Here is a 23,236-nt window from a genome sequence, read left to right as displayed (position 1 = left end):
TTCACAAGATATACAGAGTCAGAACACATAAAAATAATTCTGGAAGAATTGGACACCGCGGGATTAAAATTAAACATTGAAAAATGTCAATTTTTTCAAAAAGAAGTAATTTATTTGGGTTTTAAATTGGACACCAAAACAGTAAGCTTAGCCGAAGACAGAGTCAAGCTCATAAATGAATACCAAGGCCAACAAATTTGAAAACATTGAGAGATTTTCTTGGCACGATCAATTATTTTAAAAAGCTAATTCCCGATTTAAGCCAAAAGGAAATTCCTCTACTAAAATTGCTGAAGAAAGGGATAAAATGGAATTGGAAAGAAGAACAGAAGGAAGCTTTCAAAATATTAAAACAAGAATTCGCAAAAGGAATGAAAATATATCACCCCATTTATAATTTACCGTTTATACTCCGAACTAACTCATATGCGTCCATACAAAAATTTGCAGGAGTTTTGTCACAAATACAAAACGACCAAGAAGTACCGATATGTTTTACATCTTGAGTGAGTAAAACACATGAGAGAAAATATTGGAGTTTGCCAGTGTCCTATTTTACGTAAACAAATTGAGGTTTTACCTAATGGGTGCTAAATTCACAATCGGGACGGATCATGCAGCTTTGGTACATATCATGAAGAATCGATTGGTGAATAATCGAATAATACATAGAGGCATTCTATTATTACAGGAATATGATTTTGAATTCCGGTATATCAAAGGAAAAGACAACATCACAGCCGACGCTCTAACACGGGACGAAGACACCGGAAAAAAGGAAGCAATTACTTTACATGTGGGACTAAATACATTAACACAATAAGGTGTATTTTCGTTAAATGAGATAAGGATAAACCAGGAAGACTTAGAGGAAAGAGAAAAAAGAAGAGCGGGGATAGAAAATGACATATTTTTTAAGAGAATAGACGGAAAGGAACTATGTTTAGTGACACAGACATTGGTAGAAAGGATCATAAAGAAATTACATGAGGACAATGGACATATCGGTAGCAGAAAGGTGTGGTTCGTTTTTAGAGAAAATTACATCAGCCGACAAGATTACCGCATTGTAAAGGAAATTACACAGAAGTGCGAAGTATGTCAAAAATATAAGAGTAGGAATTTCAAAAATGAAAATATTGCAAAAACTATTGTATCCCGGAACAAATTGGACATTGTAGCAATAGATATGTTAAGCGATCTAATTATGACCACTCAAAGAAACAAACATATTCTGGTGATGGTGGATATGTTTTCAAAATAAGTAAAATTCTACAGTTGCCGCACCACAAAGGGGGCAGAAATATTAAGAAAAATCGACAATTTTATAGCCACAGTAGGAACACCAAGAAAGATTCTACTAGACAATGCAAAGTATTTACGGAATGATCGGTTCAAGGGACAACTTCGAGAACGGGGAATAGAGACAAATTTTGTCAGCATCAGGCATCCCCAAAGTAATCCTTCGGAGCGATTTTACAAGAAGTGACGAAATTTCTTCGCACTGCAACGGATGGTCAACATCGACGATGGGACAGGAAAATAGCGGAAATAGAAACGTATCTAAATACCATTCCGAGTACAGTAACAAAAGAGACCCCGGAATACACCATAAAGGGTGTAATGCCGATAAGGCCATGGGAAGACACAGAGCCAAAATAATATCAACAGGTAATTGAAACAGTACAGAGAAGAGAGAGTTCGGTCCTGACAGGTATACTAATTAGTGCGAATTTGTCAGCTCCAAACAAAAACTGTTATTTATATAGTAGTTATTGATTAAAATTTTTTTTATTTTATCAATATAAGTGCATAAGAGTGTGTTCTCTTCCATCCTGTAAGTACTCTTTAAAATTATATAAAACAGAGTCATTTCACCGGAATTTATTGTATTTATCATAAGTCGACTTCGTCGATATAAAAACTCCAAACAAGTTTATTCGTTATCTATAACGACATGATAAAATTGCCTGTTGTAAAACAGGTCCGTATTTCAGGTCTAAATTAAATTTTAAATTTAAAGAAAAGATGTTAAATCCAACTGACGGGACTTCTGACTACAGAAGCTAGCAAAAGGAAAACCATACTAAAACTTATTCATCTGCTGTGATTGAACAACAATTCCCTACCAAAGATCAAGCTATCATATTCCCAGCTATTGAAAACCTAAAACTTCAAGATTACTTGATTCCACTAGGAATGTTGATCGAGCCCAAAAATATTCTATTTTCCTCACGCCTTTCTAACAACAGAGTGTGTATGTACCTTGCAAACAAAAACATTGTTGAACATTTTATAAATAATTATGGAGGGTTTATCGAAATTAATAATCAACGAGTCCAAGCACGCAAACTCGTCACTTCAGCAGAAAGACTAATTCTGTCAAACGTTTGTCCCACCATTCCGCATGCTTTACTAACTCAAGAAATTGAAAAATTGGGCCTTAAAACCATGTCTCCCATGTCATTTCTCAAGATAAGTGCCGGTTTGCCGGAATTTAGCCACGTTTATAGTTTTAGACGACAAATTTTTATCACACCACCACCTTCCTCAATACCTGAATCCATATTAATAAATTATGATAACACCAACTATAGGATTTTTTTGTCACAAGATTCCTTGGTATGTTTTTCATGTAAAAGGCAAGGCCATACTGCAGCAAATTGGAAAACAACCCAAGAATCAGTTTCTGAAAATTATAACCAAACTCCTCACTCCCAAACATCTTCGCAATCCACACCTACCCAAATACTTCCAACTAACCCCTCAAAAACTCCAACCGTACAACCAATCATCAATATAGATACAACCCAGTCTACACAAAATAGCTCAAAACGCAGTTTGGAAGAAATAATCACACCTCCTCCAGCGCAAGATGCTGATTCAGAAAAGCCAAGTCTAGACCCGTTTGTTAAACCAAATGATGCTCCATCCAAAAAACCAAAAAAAAGCAAGGAAAAGACACCAACTCACATACTCATGGAACCGGCCAAGGCATTCATCTCAGAGCAAAACCCTCCATTTATTCTTGATTTTAATCAAATTTCCGATCTATTTGAAAATGTTTATGGTGCACAGGATCCAGTCAGCGTCATAAAAAACTACACTAACGATTTAGAAGCTTTAGTGAAAATGCTAACAGCAATATACCCTTACTTCAAACAAAGATCCATTAAATCTAGATGTACAAAAATAAGAAAGAAACTACTGATACATTTACAGATGACCTACTCGGATAGTGAGACATCAGAGACTGAAAGTGAGTTATCTCAGGGATCGAGTCATAAACTTTTGTAACAATCCCAAGTTTCAGTTTTTATTTATTATACACGGGCTTCTCTTCAATTTTGCAATGGAACATTAACGGTTTTTACAATAATCTTCCGATGCTCCAAATAATTCTGGGTAGATACAATCCAGACATAATTTGTCTTCAGGAAACTAATTTTGAAAAATGAAAAAATACAAGCTTTAAAACAATTTAAAAGTTACTGCAAAAATCGAACTAGCCAAGAAAAAGCCAGCGGCGGAGTAGCTATCTTTGTAAAAAAGTCAATTGAAACCACTGAAATTTCTCTCCAAACTAATCTAGAAGCAATTTGCATTAAACTTAACTCAAGTCCAAATATTCACGTTTGTAACTTATACCTACCTTCATCAACGCAAGTCGACTCAGAAGCATTAACTGAACTGTTACAACAAATTCCCCAACCCAGACTTATTTTGGGCGATTTTAATGCCCACAACTTTTTATGGGGCTCCTCTACTATAAATACTAGGGGAAGACTGCTAGAAGAGATATTTGAACAGTAAAACCTTTCAGTCTTAAACGACGGCAGGCCCACTAGATTCAATATACAGAACGGTGAATCTTCATGTATAGACCTTAAGATATGCGAACCAGGTCTGACCCCACAGCTCACCTGGGATAGGCTCGACTTTTTATACAATAGTGATCACTATCCACTTTTTATTCATAATAACAAAAACCAAGGTAGACAGACATTTACTCCAAAATGGAATTTAAAAAATCCTAACTGGAATCTTTTTTCCAATTTAATCGAAAGCAGTATGACCACATTTAAAAGTACCCCAAATATAGAAGAGACACTAGAGAACCTTGTTACCATTATCACAAAAGCAGCAGAAAAAGCAATAGGAAAGACCACATGCATAAAACAACGCAACCCTGTCCCATGGTGGAATCACGAATGCAAAACAGCGGTTGAATCTAGCAAAAGAGCTTTTAACCAATACAAGCGCTACAAAACTGTTGAGAATAAAATTGAATACAGAAAACAACGTGCTATAGCCAAAAAGACAATTAGAAATGCTAAACGCCAGTCATGGACTCAATATGTATCAACGTTAAATGCAAACACTCCCATGACTGAAGTATGGAACAAAGTCCGAAGAATATCCGGATTAAATAGCAATCAGAATATTAAAAGCCTCGAAATAAATGGAAAGGCAGTTACTAGTAATACTGAGATTGTCAAAATCCTTGCTAACACATACAAAAACCGATCCAGTAATACTAATTATAAAAAATCTTTTATTAATTACAAACAGCAAGAAGAAAATAAGGAAATGAGCATTATACCTAACACAGGTGAACCGTTAAATTTACCCATTTCTCAATTAGAGTATACAGAAGCATTATCAAATCTCAAAGAAACTAGCGCTGGTCCCGACGATATTCCTAGTATTTTTATCAAACACCTTCCAGATAGCGCTCACAAACAACTTCTAAATATGTTTAATATTATTTGGCTACAGCACAAATTTCCAGAAAAATGGCATGAATCCACTGTTATACCTATACAAAAACCTAATAGTATTAAAACAAGTTCCGAGTCATACCGACCGATATCTTTAACATGCGCCATGTGTAAGTTACTAGAAAAAATTATTAATAATAGACTAAGATGGCACCTGGAGAGACAAGATTTAATTATTCCAGAACAAAGTGGTTTTAGAGAGCAAAGGTCAACCATAGATAATATCATAGATTTAGAAAGTGACATTTCTGAAGCATTCGCACTAAGAAATAAATGTCTAGCGGTTTTCTTTGACATATCAAGAGCTTTCGATACAGCCTGGCACGATTATATAATAAAAAAATTACATAGTTGGAACATCCAAGGTCACTGTTTTTTCTTTATTAAAAACTTTCTTCAAAATAGAGCTTTCAGAGTTAGGACAAACAACACAACATCAGATATAATGTATCCAGAAAATGGCATTCCTCAAGGCTCGGTTATAAGTCCTACGCTCTTTATAGTGGCAATCAATGATATTCTCAAAAATCTAAAATCGCCTATAAAAGCACGCGTCTACGCGGATGATCTTGTAGTTTTTTGCAAAGGTAAAAATATACAAAATATATTTTGTCACACACAGAACTTTATACAACACTTAGAACTCTGGTCACAAAAAACAGGTTTCTGTTTTTCCACTGAAAAAACTCGTTTCATCCTGTTTTCTAAGAAAAATATCACGAACACCCCCAACCTAAGACTATGTGATGAGAACCTAAAACGTGTAACGTCAATAAAATTCTTGGGCATGACATTCGAAGAAACTCTAAGCTGGAAACTTCATATAACAAATTTGATCTTATATTGTCACAAGCGATTAAATCTTCTAAAAACTCTGGCCAATAAAGAATGGGGTGCGGATCGCCAAACACTTTTAATGTTATACAGAACATTAATCAGATCAAAATTAGATTACGGATCTACTGTGTATTCTACAGCCACTAAGACACTGCTAAAAAAACTTGACAGTCTTCACAACCTATCTTTACGTATAATAACTGGAGCTTTTCGCACAACACCAATCGAAAGTATTTATTGCGAAGTTGGTGAACCGTCCTTAGAAGACAGAAGACTTTATCTAAGTGTAGCATACGCCGCAAAAATCAGGTTTAACCCAAAAAACCCTACTATTCACAATTGTTTTACAGAAAAATTCCCAAATCTCTTCATAAATAAGCCAAGAACTGCCAAACCTTTCTACGCAAGGATTAGAAGCTATTTAAACCAATTAACCTACACGTTCCCAGAATGCTTTTCCTCCCAATCGTCCTCAATTCCTCCATGGCAAATAAAGAACCCTCAGTGCCTAACCCGCCTCATTTCTTTCGACAAACACTCAACAAACCCACAGTTAATCAAATCTGCGTTCAACGATATGCTTCACAACTACAAGGATTATACACATATATACACAGACGCATCTAAATCAAATGAAGGTACTGGTGCTGCAGTCATAACCCCAACATCGACAAATAAATATAAACTCCCTTCAGAGTACTCCATTTACTCTGCTGAACTATATGCTCTATACCAGGCCACCATTGCTGTCAACACATCCAATAATACCAATTATATTATACTCACAGACTCTCTAAGTTCCGTACAGTCAATCCAATATGTCTATCCAAGTAATCCTTTAGTCGTCAAGATAAAAGAAGAAATCCACACCGCCCAACTGAATGGAAAAAACATTATATTATTCTGGATACCATCCCATATTGGAATCCCAGGAAACGAACAGGCAGACAATGCTGCAAAAGAATCTGCAAGTAGTGATAGTGCGGAGTGTACTAAAACATTTACGAGTGCGGACGTGAAAGCGGCGGTTAAATATAAAGTGCGATATATGTGGGAAGAAAAGTGGAAAGTGTCATCGGCCAAACTACGCGATGTTAAAAAATCGATAAAACCCTGGCCCACATTACCAACAAGTCGGAGAGGCCAGGTAATATTAACGCGACTCCGACTGGGTCATACGCGATTAACTAATAGCTACGTGTTCTCCAACAAACAAGAACCAAGATGTGACAACTGTGATGAAAAATTAACAACCAAACATATATTAGAGAAATGTCCAGCACTAACGCCAAAGCGCATGTTGTACAATATACCAAACAAACTTAGTGATATTTTAGGTCTACAGTACAATATTTCAAACATAAAAAGTTTCTTAAGCTCAATTAACATTTTAAATGCTATCTAAACTAACATTATAAATGTAATACAAATTATTGTTCACTATCATTGTTTCGCTAATAGCCAATTTGGCTGATGCGATTTTGTTAATAAAAAAAAAAAAAAAGTACAGAGAAGATTGCGGCGAAGCAATGAGAAGTATATCCAAAAACAGGATCGTAATAGAAAACGAAGACCAGTGACTTTCCGAAGGGGTGAAAAAGTACTTGTGAGGCCATTTCGAGAATCAAATCTGCTTGGTGGCATTTGCGCAAAGTTAATGCCTGTTTTCGAAGACCCATACATCTTGAATAATGAAGATGGGATAAACAGTTATTCGTTGAGGTATCTGGACTCGGAGAAGATCCGAGGAATTTACAATATTCACGATGTGTACAAATATCACGAATAAAAGACAGAACTGCATAAAGTAGATAGTAAGCTAGGGTATAGGTAAGACATAGATTAAGAGAAGGCAATATACAGGGAGATTGGTTTGCCTCGAGAAAAATGAGTTGGAGATGCGGCTAATTTTTATCGAATGCAAAGGCGGGGATTTGTTATATTCCTATTTGACATGAGAAATAAAAAACTATATTCCTATTTAAAATATCAATTAAAATAAAAAATTTCATATTTCTCAACCACGAGCATATAAATTTTTAACGCCCTGTATATGACAAATTTGTAAAAAGAATTATAGCTAGTTTTAAGAGAGTGTTTCGCAGAATTGTTTTTCAAGCAACAATGTATTTCAAGCAAACAATTAGAGACAATTAAGATTTCGAGATATGCGGGTAGGAAACTCATAAGCCCGTAAAGTACATAGTAGATAGTTTAAATCTACCTTTGTATTAAAATTCTCAAAAATAGATAAGAATTTTATTATTTGTATAAAATAGAATAAGGATACGGAATTTTATTTCTTTCTTGGAACTCCATAAAGACAAAAAGATACGTAAATTTGAAAATTTGTTTAGATTAAGGAGAGAGGTAGTTTTGGGTAAATAATGCGACATGATTGAAAGTTGGTTTTGATTGGATGGAAAATTATTTGTGGGTTAACGATTTGGAAGTCGTAGAATGAATGGGGAGAGTGTGGCAGTGTGTTTTGTTCGATCGAAAGGAGAAGTCCAGTTTGGAGTGCAGTGTACTAAAAAAGGAAAAGGCCGGTTTGTGTTTGAAAAGTTACAAGCATCATCAAACAAATCGTGGAACGAGTAATAGGCCAAGTCGAGAGATGATATAAATCCTTGAGTCTAAAGTATCCAGTATTGTAAGTGATTCAAAAAGTTGAAAGATTGCATCAACAGAAAGCCGGAACGAGTACGGTACGAAGCAGTAAAAGGAAAGGAGAACAAGATTTAGCAGAGGAGCAGATACATTCTGGGAAAACGTGGACGAGTTTTCCTTTGATCGCAACACCAGCAAGTAAGGAAACGTGTTAGGGGTGAAGACATGGTAGAATCATCAGCAAAGGTCAGTCGTTTTCTGTTATGATATGAATGTATTATTGTTCGTGTTAAATACCACAGAGCATGTGGAACTACATATTTCACTATTATAAAATCATTAAGTTTCAATCAGTTTGTAATCAATTATAAATCATTGTAGTCGATTTTTTTTTCCAATATACAATAATATTGATAAATAAAATTTTTTTTATATATCAAGAAAATTGAACATCGAGAACATTCTGTCGAATGCTCGAAGCCGAAGTAGAGAGATTCACAGTTATTGATTTAAAAAAAATTTGGAGACAAAGAGAAATAAGATTTTTTTTTGTAAAGGTTTATATGAAATAATAAAGATACGAGAATAAATAAAATTTGTAATATTGAATATCGATTCCCGTTTTGATAAAATAAACGATTTTTATAATTTCTAATTGAAATCCATATGTGTATTATTTTGATTCTCATTTATCTATTCCTATAAGGAAACCACTGAGAAATATTTGAAGCTACAAAAGTAAGTAGTGATAGGATCATTCATCCCTGAGATTTATATTTTGTTTATGTTTGATTTAATGAATTAATGAAATAATTAATTGAAGTAGATTACATCTATAAACATCAATAAGAGGAAAAAAATAATATAATATTCAATTGTTATAGGTGTCGGTTTGTCCAGCGTCAGAATAATCGTTAAAGGGGGGGGGGGGGGTCGTGAGGTTGAAAATGGAGAAACCCCCGGATTCTCCACACCTAATAAACGACAAAAAAAGTTCTAAAAAATACAACTACAGTCTGTCCCAAACCCTTCTTTCACTGCGTCACTAATTTTGACGTCATATAGGATTTTAAGAATGTTGAGAATTATTGCATGACATTTTAGTTCAATCTGACAGTTGAAGGATCGTACTCGGCTAAATGTGAAAAGGTTATTTTTTGAAAATGTGGAGTAAAAACTTTAAGAATTAAATTTTTTTTTAATTTACATATTAGAGGTCCCGTCCTGTATAAAAATTTTTATTGCGCATTATATTGAAACGGCAGTTTATCATAATTCCTATTCTGTACATTCTAAAGAAAGTGTTTAATTAGCTAAGATTTTTTTATGTATTTATTATTATTTATTACAAACACTATGGCTAAAATGTATAGTATTTAAACTACTAGTATGAATATTTTTTAGAATAATTTAAAACTTACTTCACGAACCGCAGAAACTGGTAATAAAGTTGTCCCAGCCTCTTTTTCTAATTGAAAATAATTTAATAATTTTAATATTAGTCTTTGTTCATTCTCGGTATATCTCGGCATATTTAAAATATTTTTATGACAATAAATACAAAATTAAATTTTCACTGTAAAATGTTTGAAAATACTAACCTGGAATGAAAATGATCATTTTATCAGTTGACATTGTCAAAGTACTGTCACTATCGAGACCATCTGCATCAAATTATATTTTTATGCGCATCATTGATTGGATATCTATTTAGCGTATTCTAAACTCCAACCAATTATATATCCGTAAGTATAATTCGCTTTAATATGCAAATACCCGTGAACGATATATAATTTTCTAAGTTCTATGTATAATAATCACAGACTCACGTTTTTTTCTGTCACTTCTAGCTTAATGCGTTAGAGAGAATTCGATCAACTGTGACGCACTGAAAGAAGGGTTTGGGATGAACTATAGATCCATGTGATCAAAGTATATTACGGAGGCAAATATATGATTTTCATCTTCGCGATAAACAAGTTTTCACAATTAAAAAAAATCACCAAAAATTTGCAAATGAATTATGCAGGAAGTAGAGAAAGTATGAGAATGGAATTCCACAAACTTGGGTTTCGCTGGAAAAAAACAGTCGACAGAAAAATGTTGATAGAGAAACACGAAATTAGACATTTAAGGCTGCAATATCTGAGGAAAATCAAGGAAGCAAGAGATGCATATAAATTTAGTGTTTACTGACGAAACTTATTTACTAACGAGCCATATTGCAAAAAACAATTGGTGTGATACCAGTAATAATGGACTTAAAAACAGTGTCAAAAGGGCAACGTTTAATTATTGTTGGGACAGGAAATGAATAAGGTTTTATTCCTGGTTCTTATTTGAGGTGGAAGTTGACGTCAAAATCTGGAGACTACCATGATGACATGCATGCAAATTTTAAAAAATGGCTGGAAGAACATCTTTTGTATAACTTGCTCCGAATAGTCTAATAGTGTTAGATAATCGGCCATACCATAATACACAGGAAGATAAATGTCTCACATCCCCATCGAAGAAGCGTGTTATGCATGAATGGCTTCGGGAAAGAAATATTGCATGTTGTGTTACTTTGTAACACAACAAATGTGATTTTATTTTCCGTTTGACTGCGCCATGTTGTATTATTAATAAACGTAGATTTTTTAGATTTTTATTAACTCTTTTATTTAAGACTATTACAATATCTCGGCATGGCACGAAGTGTCATCCTTCATCTATGTGACAACCAATATAAAACTAATATGACATCTAACATAAACTAATAGAATTGTACTTAAAGCTAAATATATGACACTGCCTCTATGTTAAAGCCTGATCTCCATAACATAATAAAATTACATAAACCTCGTTATGTAAAATATGCAATCGATAGAATTATACGAGCACAAGGACATGATGCATTTAGACTCCCACTATACCATCCAGATTTGAATCCTATTGAAATGGTTTGGGCAGCTTTGAAATCATACGTGGGAGCCAGAAATGTAAACTTTACATTTACGTCAATCCAGCAGCTGCCTGACAATTTTTTTCAAACCTTTCCTGTGGAGGAGTGGAAAAAAATAACAGACAAAGTCATCGCAACTAAAAGTCAATTGATATCAAACGAGCCACTAATTGATGTAGTCGTGGATCGTATTGTTATTAATCCAGGCGAAGGTTCAGATAGCGACGATTTACAATTAAATTCCGACAGCGAAAAGAGCGATCTTGATGATATTTGAAAATAAAAACAGGTAAATCTATTTTTATAAGCTTATTTCCACAACCGTTGGAAACAATTTATTTTAACTAAATATCGCAATTCTCAGTATGAAACAAATTTAGCTTTCTAATTTAATAGACTTCCATTCATTCAGTTCATTTTAATGATTATGTTAGTCATACAATAACTTCAGAATATTTTATCAATTACCTCAAACATTTTAACTTTGATATTATTGTTCTGATAATAAATAAGTATAACTATAAACTCATTATGGTAATTATGGAGTATTAATATTACAGTTCAATATCTCTAAAATAATATTCGATTAGGCAACACCGCATCAACCAACGTCTGTCGTGTCGTGACAAAAATTGTCACCGTTGAAGTTAAATCTGTTTAGCTGTAATTGAAGACATAATTTTCCAATATTCTTCAGAAATAGACGAGGAAGACGAAATTCAAAATCATAACATAATTTTGAAATCTGTTGACGGCAGTTCTCTGAAAACGTTTAATTTTTCTGAAGTGAACTCTGGGATCAAAACTGAATGTTACGGTATGTATGAACAGCAGCCCATTGATTTCTTTATGGTATTCATCACCTATGACATTATCGAGTACATGGTGAACCAAACAAACCTTTATGCTGAACAAACTTTGAGAAACAAAAATAAACCGAAAGGTCATATAAAAACTTGGGAGCCAACAAATGCTGAATAAATTAAAAAAATTTTCGGAGTAATTTTGTAGATGGGACTAATAAAACTCCCTCGCATAAAGTCATATTGGAGTACTAACATTTTACATTCTAATAAAATAAAAAAGCAAGCTATTAAAGTTGGTCAACGAGAAAAACCTGGACATTTCTTTCAGAACTTCAACGCTATCTATACTACGTGAGTCATCCCTAGAGAAATGTTGACATCAGCATTTGTGTGTTTGACAAAGAGTGGAGTGACTATCGAACCATAAACTTAATATCACATACCTTGAAAATTCTGTTGAAAATTATCCACGCCAGAATTCACTCTAGCTGGATATTAGTGACACACAATATGGGTTCCGCAATGGTATGTGAGAATAGTACCAGAGAGGCACTATCCTCCTCCAACGTGCTGACGCAGAGATGTTTGGATGTTAACCGTTCTCTTTACGTCTGTTTTATAAACTACAATAAAGCGTTTGATAAAGTAAAACATGGCCGACTCATGGAAATTCTAAAAAATAAAAACCTAGATGAAAGAGATTTAAGGCTAATAACAAACCTTTATTACAATCAGCGAGCAATAGTACGAATTGAAAAAGAGACATCTGAAGAAATGGAAATAAAGAGAGGAGTCAGACAAGGCTGCATACTATCACCTCTATTATTTAACGCTTATTCTGAAGAGGTAGTTCAAGAAACTCTGAAAGATGAAACAGTCGGCATAAGAGTAAATGGAGTCTAGTTAACAAAATCAGATATGCAGATGATACAGTAATAATAGCCGATAGTTTACAAGACCTGGAAGTATCAAAAAGACGAAGCTTATGAAAATTATGAAAGAGTATATGAAAGAGTAAAAAAGTACACTTACCTAGGAACACTTATAACAGAAAATAATGAAGAAATCAAAGTCAGAATCGAAAAAACACGTTCTAATTTTATGAAAATGAAAAAGGTCCTATGGGGCAAAGTACGCCTAACAAAATGTTACGTATACAGTGTACTATACTATGGAGTGGAATCATGGACGTTAAATCTAGACACAATGAGACGACTTAACGCCTTTGAAATGTGGACCTATAGAAGAATTATGAGGGATTCCTGGGTAGATAGAGTTGCGAACAATGAAGTACTGAGCAGAATAGGTAAAGAGAAGGAAGTTGAACTTACAATTAAAGAAAGAATCTAAGAAAAAAAGAAATTAAAGAAGACTTCATGGCTTAAGAACCTGAAAGAATGGTTTGGATGCAGCTCAAAACAACTATTTAGAGCTACTGCCCCAAAAATTAAAATAGCTATGATGATTGCCAACCTCCATAGCGGAGATGGCACCTGAAGAAGAAAATAAAAAGTGATATCTAGAGATCGATTTGAACAACTGCTCGGAATGTTGCAATTTCAATAATAATGAAGACAATAATTTTGTAGAAGATACGCTCATACGAAGAATATCTCCACTAATAAATAAGTTGAAAGAGAAGTTTTAATCATTTGTTACCCCTGAATCTGATATATGTATCGACGAAACCCTAGTTCCCTTCAGAGATCGTCTAAAATTTAGACAGTATATAAAAAATAAAAAGGGCAAGTTTGGTATAAAGCTGTACAAATTATGTAATACTGGTGGATATACGTATAATTTGAGATATATTGCGGAAAAGACGCTCATTCTGGTAGCAACGCTTCAGCAAACGTTGTTTTAAATTTGATGGAAAATCTTCCTGATAAAGGAAGAACCCTCTATACTGATAATTACTTCTCTGGCAACTTCTCTATTAGAAAGACAAACCCCTTTAGTGGGGACTGTGCGATCTAACAGAAAATTAAATTTAAAAGTCGTTGTTACAAAAACCATCAGATGAATTTGTCGGTGTTATCCAACGAGGGTGAGATACTGAAAAACAATTTTTGACTACAACAAATCAAAAGCTTATATTAATCTTTCAGATCAACTAAAAGATTACTCTCATTGTCTCAGAAGAGAAACCAAATGATATAGAAAGTTAGCAATAGAACTAATTTTTGGAACATGTTTGGTAAATTCTTTATACATTATATAAAGAAATTACAAAGAAAAATTGCAGATAACCGAATTTCGAGAAAATCTTCCAACACAACACCAAAACGAAAATCAACATAAGCTAGAATAAGCTACTAGAGGTCGTTGTGTAGAGTGTTACTCTAAAATCAAGAATAGTTTAGCACTTTCATACATACTTTCAGGCATGTAGCACAGAGTCAAACAACTAGAACTCAGTGGCGATGTATGTCATGCCAAAAAAAATTGCATACCATATTTTTTGATACCCATCAAGTAAATAAATAAATATAGAAACTGTATTTTTTTATTATATTATTCAAAACGTATCATTTATATTTTTTTCATTTTATACACAATAAAATTTGTCTACAAATTTAAAATTATTTTTTTGGCCCTCTACCTCATCGCTGAATCTAATAAATGCAACAAAATTTTCATGGCCGGGCTTCATAAGTCTCCTCAGACGGTTACTCTATGAATCCCTATGAAAAAGCATTACTGTGTAACTCTAGAATGGAACACACCGTCTAAATATGCTTGTATGCCCATGACCACTCTTTTTGTCTCACCGGCTAATTGTCTGTGATGTGACACATTGTTAGTGTCACGCCGTACTCAACGTGTTAAAAGAATATCTGTCAATAAACGATGTAATAAAACAAACAGAATAATACAAGATCGATACTAGAATTCGTTTTAAAATAATTTTATTAAAATACAATGTAAATATTTTTACAATTATCAGTTCGACTACTGTATGCGACAAAAAAGAATTATATTAAATATGACTTGAAATAGCCGTCACAGTGAATAGTTGGAAGAGCTGCTTTAAACAAGTTTTACACTTGTTAAGTTATTTTTCAGTGTGCGCTTTCATGTTTACTTAAAGAATCTTTATAAGCGAACTGCTTAAAACAAATTCCACACTTGTAAGGTTGTTCTCTAGTGTGAACTTTCAAGTGTCTTTTTAAGTGACTCATTGTAGTAAACTGCTTTAAACAAATATGGCACTCGTACGGTTTTTCTCCGCTGTGAACTTTCATATGGGCAAACAAAGAACCTCTTTGAGTGAACTGCTTAAAACAAATTTCACACTTGTAAGGTTTTTCTCCAGTGTGTACTCTCAAATGTACTTTTAAATTACTTGCTTCTTTAAACTGTTTAAAACAAATTTCACACTTTATTTTTTCTCCAGTATGTGATCTCAAATGTACTTTCAAAGCATCTGTCCGAGTAAACTGCTCGAAACAAACTTCACAGTTATAAGGTTTTTCTCCAGTGTGTACTCTGAAATGTATTTTTAAACTACTTGCTGCACTAAACTGTTTAAAACAAATTTCACACTTATAAGGTTTTTCTCCAGTATGTGAATTCAAATGTACTTTTAACGCAAATGTTCTAGTAAACTGCTCAAAACAAATTTCACACTTGTAAGGTTTTTCTCCAGTGTGAACTTTCATATGTTCACACAAAGAACCCTTTTTAGTGAACTGCTTGAAACAAATTTCACACTTGTAAGGTTTTTCCCCAGTGTGGGCTTTCATATGTTCGCACAAAGAACCTTTTTGAGTGAACTGCTTTAAACAAATTTCACACTTGTAAGGCTTTTCTCCAGTGTGAACTCTCAAATGTGTTTTTAAATTATTTGCTTGACTAAACTGTTTAAAACAAATTTCACACCTGTGAAGGTTTTCTCCAGTGTGCGTTCTCAAATGTCTTTTCAAATGACTTTTAGTAGTAAACTGCTTTAAACAAATTTTGCACTTGTAAATTTTTTCTCCAGCGTGAACTTTCATATGTTCGTGCAAAGAACCTTTATGAGTGAACTGTTTAAGACAAATTTCACACCTGTAAGGATTTTCTCCAGTGTGAACTTTCATGTGGTCAGTTAAAAAATATTTTCGAGAAAATTGTTGAAAACAAATTTCACACTGGTAAGGTTTTTCCCCAGAGTGTGTTCTCAAATGTTTTTTCAGACTATCTGTTCGGGAAAACTGCTTAAAACAACATTCACATTTGTACGATCTTTGTCCTTCCCCAACTTTCATATTTTTATTTAATATTTTTCTTTCAGCGTGTTGAGATGAAAATAACTCATAACCCATAATTTTGATTCTATTCTCCTCCTGAACACAACCTAAAATAAAACCAAGTATAAACGTTTTACTAAACGAAAACATAATTGCAGTAATAAAAGAATATATTAAAGGTATATCTCAAATTCATCAATCACTTTGGTCTGTATTAAAACTCTTTATTTTTTTTTTAATCTTCTGACGTATTCTGCGCAAGTCTAAAATTTTATTTCACCATTAGATCTTATTGATACATATGTATAGTCGACACGTAATTTCGTGAGAAAATTTATAGGAACCAGAGGAGTAAAATACTACTAAAATGGCAACACTGTTAGGGTTACCACTACTTTATTGAACAGTAGCGTAGATATCTAATTTTTAATTAAATAAAACTTTTTATTTTTATTTAAGAAAAAGTTTCATTTTCTATAAAGTTTAAATAAAAAATATTGGTGTTGTTAACTTCTGTGATATATCTAGGAAGTGATAACACTAATCGACTCGGCTAAATAGAACTTATTGTAAAATAACAATACCTATAAAAAATTGTTAATAAAAGTAATTATCACATACAATTAAATAAATTTTTTATGTACAAGTATTTTAGTATACAAACGTTTTAATAACACAACTGCTCATAAGTTTTAAAACTTATGATCACATTTTATCCCTGATAACTTAGTTATTGTAATAAAAAAAATAAAGAATTAATTTTTTAAATTATATACAGCGTATTCTATTAACAACTTTGGTTTGACACCGTGTGAGAGAAGACTTAGTATCTCAATAATTTAAAAATGGGTAATAGGTCTAAAACTTTTATGAACATCTTTTTTATATATCTAGCAGGTATTTTATAATAACCAAACCTGTACTTTGATTATTTTAAATTAAATTATGTTGTATGTTTTTGTTCTATCATGAAGTGTATTTGTACTCTATTTTCAAAGATATATAAGCAAAACGAGAATTTGTACAATTACAATAAAAATAAAGGTTTCAACTATCACCTAGTTGGAAATAAGAACTTAATAATCTACTCATAATCACTGTTATCACTAGTATCAGTTGTATCTTCTATATTTATAGTTCATTTGGTTAATGCTGGTAAATATTTAACATAGTCATTTTCCACTGCGATTACATGTTTGATTACACTTTTCCAGTTGGTTGCTGTGATCTTTGTGACTTCTCTTCTAATTAACTGGAGAGCAGTAGACAAAAATTTAGGAGCCACGTTTCTTCTTCTTCTATTACCTTTAAGTTGTGTCCATATTAACTCTATTGGGTTCAATTTACAATAGTAAGGAGGAAGTAATTGTAATACTGGGCATACCAAGCACGGTATGCCCATTACTGCGAGTACAGATATCAACAACATATTCCTTCTGGTACTGTCTACTGTCAACAACCTCCAACAATTCCTTTTTACTATATGATGCCTCAAATTACAAATCTTTCTCAAACAAATTCTTGAATTTGTAATTTGTTTCAAGTAATATTTGGAATTTTCTCATTAATCTTGAATAATATGATACGTTGTCCATGATAATCACACTATATTTAGGTAATCTCGGAAGAAGAGGTTCCTTTAATATTTTTTTGTAGGTATTAATAATACATCATCGATCCATCTATTTTCTCCACCGCAGTGTAAAATTATAATTCTCTGTCCTGTCATGTAGGTAAGATGTTTCTCCTATAGTCTTGTAGCAGATTGCTTTGGACACTCTGATAAACATGATTCTACAATTGCTTCTGATTTAGACAATTTAGAACACAATTCTTCATAAACATGTTTCAGCATATGTTTGGATGGTATCATCAGAGAGGTATTGAAAATGTCACTTACATTTTACTACACGGCTTTGTAAAGATATTCCAATTGATTAGAGGGTTCCGCTGGCTCTTCAGCTGCAGAAGTTAGTTTTATAAAAACTAACTTCTGTTTTTTTCTTCAAAAAAAACATTAAACGTTTACATCTATGGTGCCTGAGTTGAACTTTTTTTATACTTCATTTCCATCATATAATTGACGCTCGAACTTCTTGTGCGATATATATGTATATATATATATATATATATATATATATATATATATATATATATATATATATATATATATATATATATATATATATATATATATATTTCAAACCATGATTCACAAATTGAACCCTCCATATCCTCATGATAATCTAGATTCACGTCTTTATTTTTTTTACAGATATTAATAATAAATCGTCGATGCATCCATTTTCTACACCGCAGTGTAAAATTATAATTCTGTCCTTTATTGGGCGGTAATGAATTAGAACACTTTTTGTTATTATTCGTCCAACTTTTTTCACGGTGTCATGAATACCATACCAGGTTTCATCCAAATAAACAATATTTCGTTTAAAAATAAAGTTTAAAATAATATAAAATATTATACCTGCCTACCCAATTGTAAACCACTGGACGGTCGAAACGAAATTTATTGGGATAAACTACTTTATGGTTTCGGTTGCTCAGGCAAAAATTGTTATCTTACGCAAAGAATGCATCGATGATAACTTTATCTGAGCGACTGTACATATTTTACCAGGCTCATCTAAATGTAAATATCGATGAGAATATTAAAACTTTGTATTATTATACATCTCAGTCATTGATAATTTTGCAGTTAATAACTACTCCTGGTAGAGTACTTTTATTTTATTTTTTATTGTCTGCTTTTATTACAGATAAATATATTTTTACACAGTCTCACCGAAATACGAGGCGACTATACTTACATACATATTTTATGTAACCACCATAAAAAGGTAGCCCAAAAAAATTAATAACTTATAACAGAAAAAAAAAAGATTTCTACATAATAAACTTTTACACTAAATAAGAAAAATGAAAATTTGGTTATTTACTCTTTTGATTGATACGGTGCTATCATTTTCTTTGTCTTGACTCTCATTTTCGAATTAATCAAGTTGTGACTTGCCGGGTGATTCAAAATAAGCTCGAAAATATCATATGGAGCTGATAACCTGGATCATGTTTGATACATTTTGTCCATGTCTCAATTTCGGTTTTATCAATTTCTTCAAACTTGCACATTAATTGCACACTAATGCAGTTAGTTCAGATATAATAGTTTCTTTATAATCATATTTCATGATGCTTTCATCTTCATATAACGTCATTATTTTGTAAAATTTTTTTTTTTTTTTAATCTTCTGTAAGTTCATTTCCATGCATTTCCACTGTAAACGCTATTTAATGGTGAACAATACCCAAAACTGCATCAAATGAACTTCATCCAACAAGTTCATTAATAAATTCTCTTTTATAGAGGCGATTCATTGTCTTAATAACACCCATTGATCCATTGGTGTAACATGGGCTGGAAAAAATAAAAAAATTTCTATCATTAGATCTTAAAGCTGCCTCATTGGGATGAGCACCAACATTACTCAGAAGAAGAAGCGCCTTTTATGGCGGTTTTTCCTTTTTCGAATAAGACTTTACTTCGGGAATAAACTTTTTATGGAACCAATCTTGGAATATGTCACAAGATATCCAGGCAGCTTGCTGATTATCATAGTAAATTGAAAGATTCTGTAGTTTCATGTTTTTAAAAGTGCGAGGATTTTTTAATTTTACAATAACAGTCAGCTTCAGTCTATGGCTGCCAGAGGCATTGGCATAACACAACACTACACTGTTTTCCGGCCTTTACTTGTTTTATACCCCGGTGCACACATCTCATTACTTGCACTAAGGATTTTGTAGATATTGTTAGTATTATTACCTCGTCAGCGTTTAAATTTGAGAAAGTTGTAGATTATTTTCTGTAATTATGGTCTCCAGTTCATAGCAAAATTCCACCATTGCTTCTCCGTCGGCACTGCACTTTTCTCCCTAAATAATAAGTTCACGAATCCCGTGACTTTTTTGTATTGATGTTCATTGATTTTCAAATGTTCGTGAAAAATCTCCGCTTGTTAAGCACATATTGGCCCAGAAATTTATATGTCCTCTGATATTTTCTGCAGAAACCATTTTTTGGCAATAACTTCATCGAGTTTTTGAGAAGTCGTTCCTTTTAGAGATTTCCATGAGATATGTGTTTAAAAGAGTCAGACTCAGATATGACATTTTGTTGTTTCAGTTTGTTTTTATTGATATGATGTGTTAAGAATATAGCAGAGTAGCTACTCTTCATTAGCGCGCAACTAATCACACATATTCGGAGTAACACGCAGCATCAGATGAAAAACGAATGATTTCCAGGGATTCCTCGGACACTGGCGATGTCGATATTGCATTGCGCGTCTCCTTCACGAAGTATAGAGTTTCCATTGAGTGATTTACGATGAAGCTATTTAGATAAAACCTCAAAAATGCAATTTGAAGAATGGGAAATCACAGCATGGATAACCCGTGGCCTGGATAACCCGCGCACGGATAATTGAGGTTCTATTGTACTACTGTTTTTCTCTTATGTTAAATAGCTTACAGGCCATTAATTAAGATAACACCTTGTTATCAGACTTTTTGACAATTACTAACATGAAGAAATGGTAATTTAATTCAGTTGAACAGTTTTATATGTTGTAAAATAAATTTTGTTTAAAAATACACTTTGAATAAATTGCCTTCAATGACTTAACTAATTATTTATTATTATATCACGTAACTATTCTCTGACAGTGGAAGAAATAAGTGTCCCTGTGATATATCACTCAACTATGTTGCTATTATAAAAAATGCTTGATGGTGGCGATACAGGAAACGAGGACGTCATAAAAATTTGAAAGATAGTTTGAAAATGCAGAATGTAATGTCATATTGTATTGGATAATTTTATAATTTTTAATTTACTCATTTCAAAGGTGTCACCTTGCAGTCAGATATTTTCACAACGATGTATTTTGTAATGCAGTATATTTTTAGATCCATTTTCTTTCATTATTCAAGTTAAATATCAGTGACCTATTTATTTAAATAAATAAAAAATATCCCACACGAATTACTCACAATGACAAAAATTCTAACTCCTGTTATTCAGTACTACTCCGATATTGAGTTAGATCCTCAACCACAGCCTGGGGCCTGGACCATCAAAGAAAATGAAAAAAGAATAACTGGAAAACAACTTGAACAAGAGAATCACTTGAAACAGGAATTAGAAATTCATCTGATCCAAAAGCAAAAAAGAGAGGAAAAGTTATTTTTTCCAATAAAGTCTTAATTTTATTATAGCTTCTATGCACACATCATGCATCCTATTCTACAGCTCCTCTTCATAGTGAATAAAATGCTTCCCTCACAGGACATTGATCTGTGTCAGGCTGTGGATAAAGTTCAAAGTATTGCTCACGGTTTGAAAGAGTTAAGAATAGAATGAAGTGTTGATAGTATATACCTAAGTACTCTGAAGCAAAAAATACTTGCGATCGTCTTGGTATAGAAATTTCAGAAACAATAAAATGTTCATGGAAGATTGATTCTGATATAGCGTTTTTGGTTAAGGATAGAATAGAAAGAAAGTTATTTGTTTTTAATCCTGTGATAGGTAATTCAATCTTTAAACAATAGGTTTAGCCAAGAAACAAACAACAATATACACACTGTAGGTAACTTAATGATGTTAGGTTTAGGTAAATTTTTGTTATATCAAATAATTTCAAATGCGTCTCAGATTATTTAATTAAAACTCCTCAAAACTGAATTTGGAAGTTTGACTTTTAAAAACGAAAAAGGTTTACTAATTCATGAGCTGTGAAATGGTTAAATTGGCTATCAGTGCATGACGGAGGAACATAGTTTAATAATTTTAAACAATTAATGATAAAATTCTCCACAGTTACAGTTACAAGCTGCACTTGCAAATGATGCTTCTACAAGTACTAACATTGTAAAATCAAAATCTTGGTTGACAACGAAACAAGACTGATTAGAAAATTTTATGACGCCATTTATAGAACAATTCAGCTAAGATTTCAGATTAAGCTAATTCAGATCTTGATTTAGTTGTAGATGAATTTAAAAATGGTACATTTCAACAAAAGAATGTGACAGTTTTATTATTCAGGATAATCATTTTGTTTGAAGATACTTCAATATTTATAAATAAAAGTTTAACATTTTTATTAATTTATTTTATTTTTAATTTTTAAGCACTCATTCTCTAATTTACAATAAAATTTTAAAATATTAGTCAAAGGAAATAAAATTAACAGAAAATTATAAGTGACAACGTTTACCATAGGGCAATTAAAAAAGAATGATTCTTTTAAGCATTAAACTATGATGGCTTGGGCACCCACACGAAAAAATCCTAAATAAGCCCATAGTTATCTTATTGTATCAGTGTTATTTACTTACTTTTATTTGTTGTTTGGTTTTTTTCAAATAATGTAAATTTATATTCATCTTGTTCTATTTCAGTGTTTACAAGGAATTCATTATCTAAATATCCAAATGCCTGATATGTAGTTTCTGGTTTGGGTTCTTCCTTAATTTCAATTTTGAAGGTATCCAAAGGAGCAACAGACGTGTCATTTATTTCTATTTTACAGGTTTTCTCGTTAGCTTCTTGATTTATTTCCATAACTTGAATATAAGTACAAATTTCAGTTTTATGTTTGCAATTTACATAAAAAAAAAAGTAATTTAGAAGAGTTAACCTGGGAACTTCTTCTTCTTTTTTTGGGCTATGGCCCTGGGACCCACGGTTGCCTACTCCGACTGGGATGGGGACAGTTATATGATGCTTGTTTTGACTTATGCCACCAGACCAGAGTAGCATGAGCATGATACCAAAGTATATAGACGGCAGTATACTTCATTCGCTTAGCTCGGGCATATTTTGACAGATTCATTGTCGGAAACCTACAACACAACAATTCCTACTTCTTAGTATTAATAGCTCAAGTATCATACTATTTCAGACTTCTTTCTTTAAAAAAAGAAGAATTATTCTAAATA

General features: G+C 32.6%; 1 protein-coding gene across 2 annotated transcripts in view; it reads right to left on the bottom strand.

Moving 5' to 3' along the window:
- LOC140445809 (uncharacterized) overlaps window positions 1–22,999 on the bottom strand; it is a 29,041-nt gene extending 6,042 nt beyond the window's left edge. The window contains exons 1-2 of one of the 2 annotated variants that reach the window (XM_072538170.1): window positions 22,634–22,991; window positions 14,874–16,320 (exon numbers count right to left, since the gene is read on the bottom strand). In XM_072538170.1, coding sequence (XP_072394271.1) covers window positions 15,044–16,320; window positions 22,634–22,859 — 1,503 coding nt within the window. In that variant the 5' untranslated portion in view covers window positions 22,860–22,991 and the 3' untranslated portion in view covers window positions 14,874–15,043. Of the gene's footprint in view, window positions 1–14,873; window positions 16,321–22,633 lie in introns of those variants that run through there. The other variant, XM_072538178.1, reaches the window with a different exon arrangement.
- Between the last annotated feature and the right edge of the window lie 237 nt (window positions 23,000–23,236).

This window comes from Diabrotica undecimpunctata, chromosome 1 (genome assembly GCF_040954645.1).
Source record: "Diabrotica undecimpunctata isolate CICGRU chromosome 1, icDiaUnde3, whole genome shotgun sequence".
Classification (NCBI taxonomy): domain Eukaryota; kingdom Metazoa; phylum Arthropoda; class Insecta; order Coleoptera; family Chrysomelidae; genus Diabrotica; species Diabrotica undecimpunctata.
The sequence above is the reverse complement of the archived record's forward strand: the minus strand, read 5'-3'. Positions and strand labels throughout refer to the sequence as shown.